The sequence below is a fragment of the Podarcis melisellensis genome (assembly GCF_964234715.1).
Source record: "Podarcis melisellensis genome assembly, chromosome: 1".
In the NCBI taxonomy this organism is placed as follows: domain Eukaryota; kingdom Metazoa; phylum Chordata; class Lepidosauria; order Squamata; family Lacertidae; genus Podarcis; species Podarcis melisellensis.
In genome coordinates, this window is record NC_138528.1 from 86547441 (window position 1) to 86566309 (window position 18869).

The 18869-nt window shown below is 46.0% G+C and overlaps 1 protein-coding gene across 1 annotated transcript in view; it reads left to right on the forward strand.

Moving 5' to 3' along the window:
* Positions 1–18869, forward strand: part of IGFBP5 (insulin like growth factor binding protein 5) — a 42152-nt gene that overhangs the window by 15382 nt on the left and 7901 nt on the right. Inside the window, exons 2-3 of the mRNA XM_081907804.1 lie at positions 17688–17917; positions 18428–18547. Coding sequence (XP_081763930.1) covers positions 17688–17917; positions 18428–18547 — 350 coding nt within the window. The remainder of the gene's footprint in view (positions 1–17687; positions 17918–18427; positions 18548–18869) is intronic.

Here is an 18869-nt window from a genome sequence, read left to right on the forward strand (position 1 = left end):
AACATTGTGAATGGGTTTCCCTAAGTCACCAGGTGTTTGTCCTCCAAGCAGCTGCCCTGGGGGACCAATCCTGCTGAGCACTGAGAAGCAATGTTAAGAAGCGGGGGGGGGGGGCATTGAGGGAGCTCAGAAACCTTGTGTGATTGAGATGTTGTTATGTTGGATCCTGGGCTGCCTTGTTTGATTTGTTTTAGCTGTAGGGTTGTTGATGGAGACAGCCAGTCTGTGTTTGCCATTGAAGGTAGCAAAGCAACCCAGGTGGAGGTTATCAAGGGAGCTGCTAATGTGGGGGTGGGCACTGGTTTAAAAGAGCCTTTTCTGCTTGGGATGGGAGGTTTCTTATAAAAACAGCTGAAATGGATGTCACGTTTTTACATCCTCCCCATTTTCAAATCCAACATACTGTATCTATTTCAGAAATAATGTTACAAGAGTACAAGCTTCAACATTTGGTGCAACAGTGTAATCCCACATGCACACCATATATTTAAAGTGCTAATATGTGACTTTAAACAGCAACGGCTTCCCCCAAATAATTCTGGAAGCTGTAGCCTGCTAAGAGGGCTGAGAGTTATTAGGAGACCCTGATTCCCTGCAAAGAGTTCCAGTTCTTAGGGTGCTTTAACACAGTGTTTCCCAACCTTGTGCCTCCAGATGTTTTTGGCCTACAACTCCCATCATCCCTAGCTAGCAAGACCAGTGGTCAGGGATGATGGGAATTGTAGTTCAAAAACAGCTGGAGGCACAAGGTTGGGAAACACTGCTTTAACAATCAATCCCTCTTCACAGAGAAATGGTAACTGTGAGGAGAATAGGGGCCTCCTCTCAGCACCCTTAACCAACTGCAAACTAGAACTTTTTGGGAGAGAGAAACCATGACTGTCTATTGTGGTATCATAGTGCTTTGAATGCATGGTGTGAATATGGTCTAAGTCTAGGACAGCCTTCTCCAACCTACTGACCCACCCACAGATATTTTGGAGAACAACTGCCATCAGCCCCAGCCAGCATGGGGACTTGTCAAGGAGGATGGAATTCAAAAACATTTGGAAGGCAATTGGTTGGAGAAGACTTGACTGAACACTTTGTCTCAGGAGTGAGACCTATAGAGTCCAATGCAGGGCCGGCCTACAAGGTGGGCTGAAGCAGACATCTCAGGCAGCAGAACCACAACAGGCAGCACCCCACCCCACCCACGTCCTCCACTAGTGGAGAAGCAGCAGAAGCAACAACTTCCAACAAGATCTTGCTGCAATCTCATGTGTTCCCTAAGATCTTACAACAGCTCCACAAGGTCTTACTGAACCTTCTGCCTTTGACATTTAAGGTGTTGTTGGACTCCAACTCCCATCAGCCCCAGCCATCACGCTCAATAGTCAAGAATGATGAGGGCTGGAGTCCCACAACATCTGGACGGCCACAGGTTCCCCATCCCAGGTGTAGACAGTACTGAGGTGAAGGGACCAATGGTCTAACTTGATATAGGGCAGCTGCCTATGTTTCTATGTTTCTGGGCAGTGGTGCAGATTGGACCCAAAAGGATGGAGCATCAAGTGGCCTGTAGTGTCTGTAGCAAGGGAGAGAGGCTCAGTAAGGGTATCTTGCCTGAAGACACACACACACACATACACTGCCATCACCAAATAAAAATATGGAGCCAGTATTGTTGAAGTATAATCTGTAGCATGAGACACTGAGGAAAAGCAATCAATATGCAAGTGAGCAATCCTGTTTCATGGGCTGAGTGCTTGCCCACCTATTTAGCAGATGGTTGGCATCACTCGGTTTGTCACCATTGACTTGAGAGTGACAGACCCATAACATTCATAACACATGGTGCAACTTTATGGCTGTAAGATTCTGCTGTATCATCTACTGCTGGCAATTAAAATGCTACCTTGTACAGCAAGCCAAGAGCAAACTTTGCAGAGGGACGGGAGTTGTGGTGAGGTCAAAAGGGAATCGCAGTTGTTGGCACCCTTCACTTGCCAGAGACTATGTGTTGTTTGCTGAGTGTTTTGTCAGCTAAATTGTACTTCACATTTTTACTTCATTTTGGAATGTGGTGTTTGTGTGTAGAGTGAGAGCTATGTATTATTGCTTCAGGCACGGAAAAATGTACTTTTTCTGGTGCTGTGAGGAGCGTGTGTGTGTGCGTGTGTAATCCCCCCAAGCTTTCTACAAAGTATTCAAGGCATCTAACAAGGACAAAATTAAAATAACATGATATATGTACATATGTATATATATAAGTATATAAAGTACAGCAATAATGCAAACCCATAATGCGGCAGAATTAAACAAATCAAAACAAACAAAACAAAATCCTGAAGAAGCAGTGGTGGAGATAAGCTACATTTCTGCTTGTCACACAGCTGTCAGGAGTCACCGGGGCTCTGCCAAATGAGAGAGAGAGAGAAGTTGGCAACCCTACACTTCACATACTGCATTCTTCACAACACGCCGGAGTGACTCAGCATAAACCAAGCAGATTCTTCAGAGCCTAAGTGGTCCCGTTAGAATGTCAGGAACGCTTTTGGTACTCAATATAGCACAGCACAGGCAGTGAAGTGCATTGTGGGATTTGTTTGGCTGGCTTTGAACTATTATAAAGTGGGTCACCGCTTCCCCAAGCTCACATCCCAGCAGAATTTGTGTCTTTAACAGCTGTATTACAGTCCAAGCTCAACAGGTATATCTTTTTCCCATGTAGGGGAACTACACTTGTTGAATTTCTGCTTTTCAAGCAGCTGTTAAAGGCACAAGACTTCTGACTAGAAAATGGGGAGGGGCGAACCTGAGTTGCATCAGTTACTTGATTGGTGCCATAATGTTTTCAAACTTTGCTATGTGATGGGTCTATCGCATTGTCCGGTAGTGGCCACTAAAACCTCACAAAACACAGTATGAGGAAGTGGGTCTCATAGGTTTTTATAAAGTCAAGATGAGAAGATCAAAATCTGAAACGGAGGGCAATCCACAGACATATGAGGTAAACCAGGAGAAATAGGCTAACTCGGTGCTCAAATTATAGATGGCTAGTAGGGCTGGCCATGCCCTTTTGGGGTCTTTTTACAGCTGCTGTTTTTAAGGATCGCAGAAGTAGCATGGTTTGGCTAAAATGGGGAGGGGTGTCAGAGGGTGGGGCTTGTAGATTTAATAAAGAGTTAATAGGTTAAGTCTTTATATAGCTTTACGTTATGGAAAAGTGAGGAACCTCTGGCCCTCCAGATGTGGATGGATTAAAACTTCCATCGTCTGGTGCTGATGAGCATTGAGAGTCCAGCAATATCTGGCCATTGCAGATAACTGCATTACAGTGCTACCTAGATTTAATAGCACTATCTATTCTGGAAGTGGGAGCAAAGTTTGAGAGTTCCTGGTGAACTTTGCTTGGATTCTCTCTAACCCTATCCTGTGTGCGGTTGTTATTACAAGACAGTATATTATCTTTCAGTGTACGTGGAAGCAATGCTTTCCTCGATTGAGATTTGAGGTTCTTGACTTACTTACTTTTAAAAAATCTTCTACGCGAGTATGATTTTGCATTGCTTTCCATTTTTAAGGATTTTTTTTAATGGGTTGGAGTTTAGGAACAGATGACTAGATCTGTGGTGGGATTAGCAGCCTACAGGGAAAATAGAATCTTAATCAGTTGGAGGGTTGGCATTCATCAGCGAGGCATCAATCAAAGGATGCTTTTAGGTGTGGGATATTCTGCCCTTGGCTAGTAGGATGACCCAACAGTGTCTCTTCCAGCTCTCTGATTCTAAGAACATTTTGCTTCACAGACATTGTCAAGTGTAGTGTGTGTCTTCCCTCCTTTAGATTCTTCTTTCAGACATTGCTATGCTGAATTTCCACTTGTGTGCATAGCAAATCCTCATGGCAGTGGCTCCTTTTGTAAAGTTTCAGCTCCTTCTCCTCCCCCTCCTATTGCCTAAATCCTTCTTAATTCCACTTTGCAGGTCAAGAGGTATTTGCATGACTGGCCTTTTTTTTGGTCTGATAACCTGAGGATCAATATCTGCTGTTACATAGGGTCTCTGTGGTATGAGAACTGCAGGGGACAGGTCCTGTAAAATCAGCATATCGGAGCCCCAAAACACATGCCCAGAAGGGGTTTTGTCTTCACTCTTTTGTGCTTCTCCCTCGATCAGGAGACACAGCACTTTCTTAAGATGACATCTCTTGTCTCCCGTGTGCACCTAGAAGGTATAAGCAGAGAGGGGGTGCAGTTTGCTACACAGACACTTGACCTCTAGGAACTGAACTGTGATGAATTCCCATACCCTTTCCCCCTTAGCTGGACACCAAACAGCTGTCCCCCGATAACAGCTTTCACTCACCACTCGCATGGCTGGGAGCCCAAACCAGAGCCTTAGAAGCAAAAGATCCCTATCCAATTACCACCCCTTGGAGCTGATTCTAAACATGCATGTCTTCTCCTCCTCCCCTCACCCAGCCATTTTTAGCTAGCAGAGAGACACTTCTGGTGGGGATCCCATTCCATGGAATACATGCTTCCAAGTCTAGAGAGTTGTTGATAATCTACACTGAAAATCCTAACAGGGAAAGTGGGGTGGTTGTTCTTTTTTCTTTCTGGGGAGCATACATAGGACATTATTGCACTACCATGGAAGCACTGAGGCAGCATGGAGATCACAGGGGAGGGTCGTAGTGATGTAATCTCGTCAAGCTGGCCTGGCAGTTCCCAGGAGGAGGAGGAGGGATGCTGAATTCAAGAACAAGAGAGCATGATAATGACAGGTAGCTGAGCTGTGGAATGCAAGAATGCAATCCTAACATGTCCTTCCCCAACCTGGTGCCCTCCCAACATTGTTGGACTACAACTCCCAGCATTCCTGCGCATCAGGCCAAGCTGGCTGAGGCTGATGGGAGTCCAAAAAACATCTGGAGGGTTCCAGGTGCAGTCTTAAGCAATTATTAAATGTCAACACTGAGTCTCCAATAGGACTGCCAACCAACAGCGGGTGGGGAGGAGAAAGCTACCTGGCTAGATTTATTTTCAGACCAGTGAAAGTTAGTTGCAAGGCCAGCCTCCCCTGCCTCCTCCTTCAGTCCTTTTCCCTTAGAAGAAGTAGGACACATGTGAACAGGCAACTTTTGTGTTATGCTCCACCACCCGCAGGTTGGCTCTGCTGCTAGAATTGCTCAGGGTTCCACCCCCAGGTCTCACCCAGTAGCAGAATTTTTGATTTTAAGAGTTGGCAACCCTAATCTCTGGAGCTTGCCAAGAACACATTAAGCAGTCAGCGAAGGCAGTTGCAACCTTACAATGGCCACACCAGATCTATGGGGTTGCTATTAAACTAATCTAGACCAACCAGCATTTCGGATAGACTGAACAAGACAGGGGACATCATGTATATGAACAAGTTGACTTTAGATAATTTGAAGAAAGTATAGGCCTGAGGAAATCCTTTTGTTAGTAACTGGAACACTGGCTTTGCAGAACCTATCAATTAATGGTGTGCATTTTGATCTAATGACTGGAGTCCATTGATGAATGACTTTCTTTATTTATTTCAATATTACAACAGTAAAGGATTCTTAAAATTAAAGATGAAAACAATAGAACAATACATTAGACTGGTACATGTTGCTCCTGCTGGGTGGGGCCCAGATCCTGAGAGATACCCAGGAGCAAGTTAAGGCTGAAATTCAAAACTCATTTACTAGGAAGCAAGCCTCCTTGGACACAGTGTGACTTACCTTACTTAGGGGAAAACATGCATAGGATGGCACTGCAAGTAGTTCTTCTCTACAAAAGACCAGTTGCCTACCAAAAGCTATGCTAAAAGTGTTCCTTCGAGCAGAATCAAAGACATCCCAATTGCACATCTTGTAACACTTTGACTGTTAGGCTGAAATGAAATAGTCTAGTGGAAGGTCCGTCCCCCCCCCCATATTCTCTAATTTTTCTGACTTCACCTCTCACTTGTATTTCTAAAACTCCTCTGAGCACCTGTGAGTAATCTCACTTTGTGCCTACAACCTGCCAATATTTCAAGCTCATTAAGAATATTCATTGGTTTTCCTCTTAACCTCCTCTAAGTGAATCAATGTCTTTTATATTATAAACAATAGGTTCATTGATAGTGGGAATTAAAGCGCCCCTTGAGCTGGGGGTGGGGAAGGGGTAGAAAATTGAAGGCTACAACAGCAGTCTTTCCCCCTGCTAAGGGGTTATAGTGAGTTGCACAGTAGAAAATTAAGTGTGAATGTTTTTCCAGGCTCCTTTGACATAATTTCATTTAAAAAGCAGCATTTTTTTCTACTAGGTGCAACATGAACTAAACATCCTAGTTGTTATAAGTATTACAATTGGGCTCCAATCATTTATCCCAAGCCTTACAAGTTCAAGCTTGCAGATGGAAATTTTTGATCCCCTTTTTATATAATTTTATGGTTAGTTTTTTTATCATGCACGACCAAGAATTGCTTTGACCTTTCCTGCAGCTCTGTCAAAACTGCCACAAACAAGAGGATTGTTCTCTTCTCATAGAATTTTGTGGTGTGTGTTTTTAAAATGATATTGTTCCTAGTGCATTGCTTGTTTGTGCTTCTTTGCAGCATGTTGTGTGATTCCTCCCAGTTCAGTATTACCTGCCTCTGAAAGGGTTGTTCATTGGCCTAGTAATGGAAACAAGAGCTTTGGTTTAGCCACTGGTCCATTCAACAGTTTGTTCAATGCAACAGCTTGTTCAACCTTCTTGAACACAGGGATATCAGAATGAAATTTAGTCTAAGTGTCAAGGACACACTTCTTTGTTTCAGGCTCTGGTACCAGCTCAACTTCCAAACCTGTTTTTCAAAACCGTGAAGGTAAATAGAAAATACACTGTAATGTGATCGCTGCTTTCGAGACTGAGATAACCAGAATGAAAGTCAGTATACATGTTCAGGGCACCATTTTACACACCAAGTTCATACCCAATTCCACCAATCCCTGCTTCACAAGCTCTTAACAAGCGTTGACAACCAACATGTGAAAATATGACTAGCACCCAAAGCATTTTCCAACCCTTAGTGTATGAGCTGCTGCCCTCACTTAGAAGCCAAAAAGTCCCTGGGACTTGACCATAACTCATTCTTTGGCCTCGTGAGCTATGGCTTGGCAATGAATTCAGCCTTGGCTTGGCAAGCTGGAAACTGACACTGATGCTCTTTTGGAAATTCAGAGGCATTGACATCACCAGCTGACATCATCAGGGTGTGGGTCCCAAGCATGATCCTAAGATGTGATGGTTCTTCATGTTCTAACTGATCCATATTCAGCCTCCCGCTGTCTCTACATGGGCTTTCTCTTCTTGCCTCCAACTCAATGGCAACCGGAATCCTTGCTTCACCCCTTACTGCCTTAAGGGCTTCGTCTCACTTTCCAGACTGTCTAGAATGAGGCCTTTTGTTTGAAGGTATTATTATCCAGCTGTAAAGGCTCCCTTTCTTGGAGTCCAAAGGGACTGCAAATTTCAACCACTTATACTGCTTCCCAGTTAATCCAAGGATGAAAGTAAAGGTGGGTTTTTAAAATATATATTAAAAAACAAAAACGATGACGCACCTTCTCAGGCAAAATATTGCATGTAATTTAAATGAATTAATGAATTAACTTGGCGTATTTGGTAACAAGGTGAAGGTCCTTGCATCACATAGTCACAGTTCTTGCTTGAGCTGGGTACAGCTTCTAGCTCCATCTCATCCAAGGAAGAAAGATTGCTTTCACCTTAATATTGTCAATTTCAGCATGTTATTCTGCATGGCCCTGTGGGTAACTGAAATAGTCTTTGTGAGTATGGAGAAACATCATCCCTAGCAGGACATTTAAGCAGTTTGCTCAGAAATTATTCCATTAATCACAACTCTCCAGGGAGGCAATCTGAGCTCAAGGGATATCTATGAGCAGGTGATTCTGATGACCCATTTAGGCATAAAGTTTTCTTATGTATCTGCATAGGACATGGAGTAATAACCCACAGATCAAAAACTCATGAGGAATCTTCTGACTATCTAGTTCAGGGGTCTGCAACCTTTAAGACAAAAAGAGCCACTTGGACCCGTTTCTGGAGAAATAAAACCTGGGAGCCGCAAAACTCGCCATTATAAAAAAAACTTTTTTGTCACTTTTTTATTATTTCTTTGTTTGACCCCTCAGAATTACTCCTCCTTATAGAAATAAATGTTAAATTAACAAGTTACCTTTTTGTGTGTGTGTGTGTTCTTCACTCCCCTTCAAAAAAGTGACCAGCGTATATGCCCCTTACAATGTGGCGGGTGGGCGGGAAGGTGACATCGGGACGGTGCGTGACTAACACACGCACCGCCCCCATGCGACGTCACAGCCAGTACAGCGCCCGCCACAGTGGGGAGTGTCGGGGCGCACAATGCACCTCCTCCCCTCGCTAGTATCCGCCCCAGAGCCGCGGCAAAGGTGTAAAAGAGCCACATGCGGCTCCGGAGCCGCGGCTTGCAGACCCCTGATCTAGTTGATAACTGTGCCGCAACATAGACTATATATGTAAACTTAGTCTCTGGATTAATTGTCTTATGGGGAGCCCTCTTTGACTGATAATGGCCTGGTTCATGCATCACAGCTTAGCAGAAATGTGTGCACTCTGAGAAAGCTGATCAGGGCTGCCTTGCTTCTCCCAAGTCATTCTGCTGATGGACTGTGGTTTGGCTTGGCTTGGTGTAAAGGAGGGGTGGCCAACTCCCAAGAGACTGCAATCTACTTACAGAATTAAAAGCTGGCAGTGATCTACCCCTGTTTTTGGGGGGTTCAGGTCAAATATGTTGAGCTTTTTAGGAAGGAGGAAAGCCCTGTTTTTAAGGGTTTCAGGGAAGAGAAAGGAACAGCCACTCACCAACAGATCACTGCAAAAACAAAGCGCCTCAATGTGTAAACTCCGCCTTCTGTTCTGCAGAGCATGCAATGACGGAGGGCCAGAGTGAGGGGGACAGATTCTATTTTACCCAGCGATCGACTGCAATCTACCAAAACCTCCCAGGGATCTACGAGTAAATCGCAATCGACCTGTTGGACATCCCTGGTGTAAAGCAACTTGAATCAGTGGGTGGGTGATAGACAGAAATGCAACCTATTTCTCGCCTTGTTTATTCCTTCTTGAGTAACCACTCATTGTTATGTTGAGTGTGTCTCCTCAGACTTTACTTCTTCCTTCTTCTTGTTGCGTTAGTATTACTTTCCTTTTTGTTAACCTCATGACTCCATGAAAGCCACATATTAACTTATCCTCAGAATGGCTTTGTTTGCCAGGGATAATAAAACTTAAGTGGTCTTACCAAACTATTTATTCCTGCAGTCAACTGCAATATATATACCAAATTCAATAGGTTTAGCATCTTGTCCACACCCAGGGAGCGTTTTTTGCCCCAGATGCCAAAGAACTTGACCAGACTTGAGTCACGTACGAGCCCTGACCAGGCGGGGAGAGGCACCATTGCTGTCCCACCTCAGAGGCATCCCCTCTTCTTTTGCCTGCAGCGCTGAATAATAAAATCCATGTTGCCTTTTTATGCACCTCTCAAAGCCATTGCAGATTTCCTAGGGACTCTTCTTCCATCCAGGCTGGAGTGGCAAGAGGTTGGTGGTACATGGAGATTAACAGCAAAGTACCAAAGGAGAAGGGACGTGGGTGGCGCTGTGGGTAAAACCTCAGTGCCTAGGACTTGCTGACCGGAAGCTCGGCGGTTCGAATCCCCGCAGCGGGGTGAGCTCCCATCGTTCGGTCCCAGCTCCTGCCCACCTAGCAGTTCAAAAGCACCCTTAAGTGCAAGTAGATAAATAGGTACCACTTTATAGCGGGAAGGTAAAACGGCGTTTCCGTGTGCGGCACTGGTGCTGGCTCGCCAGTTGCAGCTTTGTCATGCTAGCCACGTGACCCGGAAGTGTCTTCGGACAGCGCCGGCTCCCAGCCTCTTGAGTGAGATGAGTGTGCAACCCTAGAGCTGGTCACGACTGGCCGGTACAGGCAGGGGTACCTTTACCTTTACTTACCAAAGGAGAGGGGGACCTCATAGATTGTTTAGAAAACACTAATGTGTGGTTGACGTAGGTGGTGGATCCTGATTGCATCAAGTGAGTGTCGTGCGAAAGCCCAGCTGGAGGGGCAGCTCAGGTTCAGGCAGTTTGAGTGAGCCTCGAGAACCAGTCGGGGAATCAGGTATCAGCGCAATGCGGTATCGGTGACACAGCCCAGGCCGAGTGTGTGTGCTCCACCGGATGCAACCCGCTCCTCTGCATTCTAGCCGAGGGACATATGATCCCTGCATAATCCTACCAAGCTTCTGTGCAGGGAGAGGAAAGGAGAAGAGACCTCTGCCCTTCAGAATTCCAGCTCTCCGTTCCTTCAACTCCAGGCAGCCTTTAATATCTGAGTTTCTCCTCACCACCATCACCACTACCCTTTTCCTCCCCCCCCCCCCATTTCCACTATAAATGATAGATGTCTCGTAGATTTTCCTACAGACAGAGACCACCAAGAGTTGCTAAGCCGGCTAAATTTCAACCAGTCGAACCAGTTTGCAGCTAAGCCTGCCACCTGGCTGAGGTTTCTTCTTGCTTTCAAAAGCTGACGCCTGCTCAGTGTATGCACAGAGATCCATGGAAAACTGCAGGATGTCCTTTGCTTGCGATCTCTCTTTTCCCCCTCCACTGGCAAGCTGCGTGAGGCAGGGATCCAAATGAAAGGTTGAAACTGAATTTTGGCATCACCAATGCATGTGCAGATGCACACACATATACTCCTAGCAATAGCAACTAAAGTTGCCATTGCATCCAAATCTAATGCTTCGGCATACGGTGACTATGTGCTACCTTCAGGATCTTGCCTTTAAATACCAGTTGCTAGGGAATGCAAGTGGGAGATGGCCATTGTGCTCACATCCTCCTTGTGGGCATCCCATGTGTGTCTAGTTGGCTACTGTGAAAACGAGGTGCTGGAGACAGATAGGCCTTTGGTCTGATTTAGCAGGGCTTTTCTTACAACTGAAAAAGCCAGCTTGATCAGGTTGCAAACCCCTATTCTTGCAAATCTCTATGCTTCCCCATATTTCTCTTTCTGAAATGCATTTTCTAAAAAAAAGGGTGCTGAAATGCAGAAGAGAACAGAACTCCTGCATCTTTAATAGAATTTCCTGCAATTCTCTTTTCTGCACAACTAGTAAAGGTGCAGAAGCTCTGCCTTCTTTTTGCATCTGGCCACCCCTAGCACCACTGCATGGGGAGATTTAAAATGAACAGGTTGTTGTATGCTAATTGCATTTACTATGTGAAAAACCAGGAGTTTGTATCCCTTCCATACCCAGCCTAGATGAGGCAATTGTAATATTGCAGGGTCTAGATAAAGGACTGGGTCTACCCATGCAGCAGAATGACGTGAAGGGGCATCGGAATGGTAGAATGGAATGGAATTCAGCTGAAGGATCACGTATGAGTCATCAGCACTCAGCAGCACAGCAAGTTAGAACTGCTGTCCTTGATGTAATAATTTTCTACTTGTGGGGAGTTTTTACATGGCAGGTGATACCGGTATATTTGCCACCTGCAATGGGTAGTATACACTGCATTCTTCTGCCTCAGCTTTCTACCATTTCATTCTGAATTTTAAGACCAGCGCAAAGCCAATGTTGGTTTTCCCAGCAGTAGCTCTCTTGGTAGCTGCTGTGGGCATGACTTCTCATGCAGAGCTGGCCAAGACAGCACTGCCTAGATATTGGTGGGCTCCACTTCCATCAGCCCCATCCAACATGGCGAGTAACCAGGGTTGGGGGGAGCTGCAGTCTAACTACATCTGCAGGCACCATATTGAGTACATCTGGTTGTACTGTAGCTACACTCACAAGGGAACCACTGGGCTAAATAATTTCCTTCTTGCACAGCCAGAGATCAAGTTTTTGGATGTGGGGAAAGAAGCGTCTGCCTAGCCATTGTTGCAATGAGATGCTGGAGTAGGTGGATCTTTGATCTGCACCAGCAGGGCCAGTCTTGTCTTCTTATGTTTATGGTCACCCGACTGCATGCTGGACTCAATGACTTGCCACCTGAGCATGGGGAAAGTGAAAGAGGATCTAAGACACATGAGGGGTGAATGAGAGATAGTGTGCTATATATTTCAGGGCATTAGTAACCTTCTCCCCACCACACTAGCACCCCCTTTCTGATCTTCTCCCCACTCACTGACCGCCCCTGTGGCTGCTCATATCTCCCCTCTTATTACCAAAAGGAATTAGAACCTGGCCAGCACTTTCCTGCCCTGGCTTGCTGACAAATTCCAGGTTTAAAGAATTGTTTATACTTTCTGTAATTTATAACTTAACTGTGTGCCCAGATTCTATTTCCCGGGCTGATACGTGCGCTGCTGGTGCCCTCTTCAGGGCAATGGATAATATTGCAGCCAAGGTGGAGAGATTGCTTCTAGGCACTAGAAAAGGACTTACTTGGTGAAGGAATGTGACCATAGACACACCACAGCTCTGCATAAAGGAGGTGGTGCTTATAGCTGTGCTTCACTATTCCTATGCCACACCCATGGCAAAATAAAAAGCCTAACTTTTGGGCCTCCAAATGGTGCCCACCATTCCTGACCATCAGCCATGCTGGCCGGGGCTGACAAGAATCATAGTTCGACAATATCTGGAGAGCCACAGCTTAGCCACCCTTCCTCTACAGGGGTACCTTGGGTTACAGACGCTTCAGGTTACAGACTCCGTTAACCCAGAAATAGTACCTCGGGTTAAGAACTTTGCTTCACGATGAGAACAGAAATCACACGGTGGCAGCAACAGGAGGCCCCATTAGCTAAAGTGATACCTCAGGTTAAGAACAGTTTCAGGTTAAGAACGGACCTCCAGAACAAATTAAGTTCTTAACCTGAGGTACCACTGTACAAACAAGCAACAAGGAGCCTTAAGTATTTCCCCCCTTATATGTGAGCTGAGGGTTTTAAAAACACATGTCCATACGTTAAGCAGAAAAGCAGAATAATACACTGAACCAGTACTTTTGATTGGTCCTTTGTCCTCTGGAGACAGGAGCTGACAAGAATCTCGGGCTTAGTGCTGATATTGAAGTGATTGGTGAAGTTAAGACAGGTTCGAAGGAAACCCCTGATCCCTTCAGAAGCTGTTAGCCTCCAACTCCCATCAGCCCCAGTCAGCATGGCCAATAGTCAGGGCTGGAGCTGTAGTCCAGCAACATCTCCCATCCATGGGTTAAGGGGTAGAGGATTTTGATATGTATCCTTCATAGGACGAAGAGGGGAGGAAGCCAGGCAAAGGTACCTATTTCACCAAAGCAGGATGCACACCTGTTGCCCTGAGTAGTGTTTCTGCAGACCTGATGACAGATCTTTGGATCATGATGCTTCAACAGCATTTCCACCCACTTACTCTGGCTCCAGCTTGCTCCCACTGCTGGTGTTTGAAGTCATGTGCACATGACCTTAGCCACAATCCATAGCTGTTCTTTTTGGTGCGTTTTTCTTCAAACTAGCTTCCATCCGATTTGAAAATGAACACAATATTCACTTTGCTCTTAACCTGAGGTGTGCACATTTTTGGCAGCCATTGCACGTGTGCAGATAACAGCTTCATGAATAGGTGTTTGGGAGGGAGTTGCAGGTGTGGGTTAAAAAAAACAGTTAATGAGCATTGATTAAAGACATCCCCATCCCTCTCTCTGCAGCAATGTAGAAATGTGGCTTAAAATGCAGCAGTGGATGAAACAACCTCACTGAGTATTAAGCCTCTAACGTTACATGTCTTGGCCTGAGCTTCATCTCTATGTAACCTAAGCAGTGTTGTCTACTGAAGGAGCATACATAGGGTCCATACAGAAGATGGTATGGATTGGATTGAATAGGTGAGGGAAGAAGCAAAAGGTGTGGCTCTCCAGATGTGGTTGGACCACCACTCCCATCAACTCTGACTGCTGGCCCTGCTGGCTGGGGCTGATGGGAGCTTGGGAGTCCAACAGCACCCAACAGGTTGCCCATCTCTACACAGCACTACCAACCAAAAGGAACATCTTAAATTTGCAGCAGAGTCAGAACCTCTATTTGGTGTGCTAGGAACAAAAATTGGTGTGATTTGTGTGAAGCAACAAAAAGATTAATAGCCTAATTCTAGGTAATTGTTCAAAAGCTCATTCCCATTGGGTTCAACTGAGATGCCAGCTGTCAAATCGCAAGCTGGAGAACATGGCTGAACCTCCGTTTCCCCATATGCAACAGGAGATGGGAAAGCTGCCTGCTCCACCCTCACCCCTGTCACCTCTCATCTCACAAGCAGGACCTGGGGTTCACGGTACAGCAGTGGGGGAAAGGGCAGGTGATGATGTTCACATGCAGCTGCCTCCTCTGCTCTATCAGGGTGTATTTGTGTTCTCAGGATAGCAACTTGGTACCCCTCCAAGGACTTATTCCCTAGTCCTTATGTTTAGGACTGCATGGTAAAGTATGGAGTACTTTCCAGGAAGCCCTGTCTTTAACCAATGACACTTCACTTCTACATCTGGATAAGGATTTTTAGGATTGGCCTCTTAAATATGGTGAGAGAGATCTGTTCTAGATTAAGTGCCCATAGATGGAGACTGGAGAGAGGGTCTTCTTGGAAGAGGTGTAATAGTGGACTACCTTCTCCAGCAAGCTTGCCAACACAAGCTTAGCACCAAGTGGGTCATCTGTGACAGCTCAGATTCCAGGGTGATTTGAGGTTGTTGAAAGCTTTAAGGAGACTGGGTGCATCCTGGGTGCAGACAAAGCCAAGCTTCTGCCCTTCCTTTCTTCCACTCTGTGCTTCCTTTTAATCTTTTTCCTGTGACCACCCTAATCTCTCAGCTGCCCTGGGTGGCCTGGTAGAAATGGGCAGTGCAGGATTCCATAGTCTCTGTGGGGTTAGGACTTTATTGAAATTTAGAGCTAAAAATAGCCTTCCTTTGCACTAAGGGCTGTATTAAAGGTCACAAGTGAGCTAAGTATAGGCTGTCACCAAGTCGTTCCTATATATAACTGTGCTGGAGCTCTAAAAGCGACCATCTGTTAATAAGATCATATTGGCTAGGATCAGAGAGTTTGAACACACACAGAGTTTAGGAGGCAGGGTGGATTTTCTCTGGGGAATGCACTGCCACAAGAAGGTGGGAAAGGCCACATGCATAAATTGATGTCTGCAAGGATTAAATAAATAAATGGAGGATAAATGAGTGGCTGCTACCCAGGCCCAAGATACCCTGAAAGGTAATATTCATCACCTTTTGTGAGCAGACACTGAGGATTAATAGGGGATGGGTACCAGCATTTATTTATTTTTTAGGGACGCGGGTGGCGCTGTGGGTTAAACCACAGAGCCTAGGACTTGCTGATCGAAAGGTCAGCGGTTCGAATCCCATGGCGGGGTGAGCTCCCGTCGTTCGGTCCCAGCTCCTGCCCACCTAGCAGTTCGAAAGCACCCCTAAGTGCAAGTAGATAAATAGGGACCACTTTCTAGCGGGAAGGTAAACGGCGTTTCCATGTGTGGCACTGGTGTTGGCTCGCCAGATGCAGCTTCGTCACCCTGGCCACGTGACCCAGAAGTGTCTTCAGACAGCGCCAGCTCCTGGCCTCTTGAGGGAGATGAGCGTGCAACCCTAGAGTTGGTCACGACTGGCCCTGACGGGCAGGGGTACCTTTACCTTTTACCAGCATTTTGCCTGCTTGTAAACCTGTGAGGCATCAGGTTGGCCACCATCACCTTCAATGTTTCTAGATAGCACTGATGACTCTTGACCGTTGCTCCTTTAATAGTTTGCTAACTTGAGTGGGGTGTGCAAATAGATTGCAGCCAAAATGGGGCCACCAAGACAAGAAAATATTAGCATGTTTGAACACTGTTTATTGTGTACAAAGATTTTTTTAAAAAATAAAAACTTAAGGGGGAAGTCTCAACCCCCCCCCCCACACACACACACAAAAGTGGGAATTTGCACTTAACCCCTGTACATATATTTCAAAATTCTGGTGGAATTCAGATATATTTGAAATGCTAGCAAACTGCTTGATTGGAAAGGAGAGGGGGAGATTTCCCTCTCCCACTCAGCTGCTTAATGTATGTCTGCATGTGAGGAGGAGACTACAAATGTCAAGACATTTGACTGCCATCAGCTTGCCTGAGGCTTAGTGACAGATTTCAGTATAGTCTGCTGCATGCGAACAACAGGACACTTGCTGCCCCTGGGTATGTTTTGGCCCCTCACACAGTCTGCCAGAGTGTTTACTGCTGAGAGCTGAGAAGATCCGCTGTTACTGAGAGGATTCCAACCCACCCCTTGGAGAGTCCTTGCCAGGCAACAAATCTGCTACATCTCTTCACTCAGGGGACTATACCTTGTAATGTCTCTTTTGACCTTGTATGGAGCACCACAAGCTTTTCTTTAATGAGGGCCTCACTCTTCCACATTATGTTCCAGAAGCAGAGCATTGTTGCTGCCCACTGAAAAGCAAATGGCGCTTGCTTCTCCCAGGGCATATGCCAAGGAAACTCTTCTTGTGAACAAGCCTGAATGTGAGCCATCATGAGTAGGGAACGTTTTCAACCTGAGGGCCACATTCCTGTCAACCATCTGAGGGGTGGGCAGCACATGCTAGGGGTGGGCCGGGTCAGAGGCAAGTGGGTGGAGTAATGGGTGTGGCTCTTCTCTTGGTACAATAGGCTATATTCCTGCCATGCAGCAGTTGGAGAGTTCTTTGTTTAGATGCATTCAGTTTGGCACTTAATATAACCTTTCCACTAATAACTGTGGCAGTAGCAAGAGTTGGGAATTTATCAAATTTAGCACATTCCACCTCCAAAAAAATAACCCTGGGAACCCAGATTATCCTGTCTGATTCCTATTCTGGCAACAGGATCGTGGTACAATGTGCTGCAGTTTAGTCACCCTAGAAAAGCAACACTGTGTTCAGCAACCTTGGATTATAGCAGGTTGGGCTGTTATAATATCATTAAAACAGTTTCCTTTTTTAATAACTTTTTTACTCAAAATTAAAACAAAACATATTATCCAGAAACATATCATCCTTATTCCCCCCCCCCATTTTTCCTCCCTTTTTGCATCTCATTGCCGTATGATCCCACTCTTCACATATTTCTCCACTTTTCACCCACATGCTCCAAGTAAAGATAACATTTCATGCACCTGCCAAAGTGGATTCTACCAGCTAGCCCATGAAAACTCTTCTCCTTTCAATGCCCGCCGGGTTCTGGGAGAAGAGGGATCTGGAATGTTTTCTAAAGACACTGAGTCTGTCAACTGTCTCTCCCCTGATGCTTCTTCCTCTTCCTGCTCCTCTCCCATTATTTACCAGCTTTTCACCTCATCTGCCTCTGAGCTATGACCTCCCAAAAGCCACCGTTGTAAATCTATACTGTCCTCCTCTAGAAAGGCCAGGCTAAGGAGGCGCTTCCCACCATTCCCCCTCTGTCCAGTCCCTGACAATATGTGAGGTTTCTCAGAATGTGGGCTTCATGTGTTCCACAAATACAGATGGTGCATTTTATGGATCTTGAGACTGCTGTTACGAAAGCAACGAGCAAAGAAGGACGCTGTGGCTCAAGGAAATGGATGAAAGTCCAAGAAGCAACTCTTTTTCTTGCTTTCTCCCATTCAGAAAGAGAATCCCGAGAGCATGAGGACCCAACCACCTCAGAAATGGCAGAGGAGACCTACCCTTCCAAACCGCACAGGAACAAGGGACACGTGCGCCTCCCTGAGTCCAAGGTAGAGGCCCTGAGGAAGGATCGCAGGAAGAAGCTGACTTCATCCAAGTTCGTTGGTGGGGCAGAAAACACGGCACACCCTCGCGTTGCTGCCCCTGAGCTGAGGCCAGAGTTTGAACTGGTAAGTGTGGTCCTTCCCTGTACCACATGTGCCCTTGCCCTTCATTCTCTTGCTCCATGTCTTGTCTCCTCCCCTCTTCCTACCATCTATATTCCCACCATAACTGCCATGCCGGTAGAGGATGGTTAGAGAGGGATATTGATAAGTGGAAAACATGGAGCTGGCGGGCACAATTCTAGCTGCTAGTTTAAACCCACTCTGCATAGTGACTCTTCCCTCCACCCACCTTCATGTGCTCAGCCACCCACCACATAATGAAGCTGGTTTCCTCCAAGCAGTGCCAGTTCCAGGTTCTGCCAGGCTAAGATGCTCTGTGTGTGTGCCCATTGCCTCACCACTATTACCGCTGCCCATGTGCTTGCCTCTTGGCTCAATCTGCACATCCTCACTGAGATAAGCATGCAGAAAACACTACTAATCTTAATGAATTCTGCTTAATCTGACCTTATCTTGGGAGTTCAGTGCTTCATCCTCCTCAGCACCTGATTGCTTTCTCTCCTCTTTTTTCAGGGCCCTTGCCGTAGACAGATGGAGGCATCGCTGCAGGAGCTCAAATCAAGCCAGCGCATGATCCCCCGTGCCGTCCACCTTCCCAACTGTGACAGGAAAGGCTTCTACAAGAGGAAACAGGTAGAAGCTCTGCTTGGAGTCAAGCTCTGCTTTGTGGTCCAGGGGTACAGACAGCAGGGACTCTTCCCCATCAAACAGCTTCGAATCAATTGACCCAGTCTCCTAACAGTTATTTCACCACAAAATCTAAACTGGTGTTCCTCAACCTTGGGCCCTCAAGGTGTTGTTGGGCAACAACTCCCATCATTCAAAGCTAACTTACCCATTAGGGCTGGCAGGAGGTGTTGTTGTGAGCTTTGAATGATGGGAGTTGTAGTCCAACAATGTCTGAGGATCCAAAGTTGAAGAACACTGGTCTGAACCAAGGTTGTGGCCTATGGAT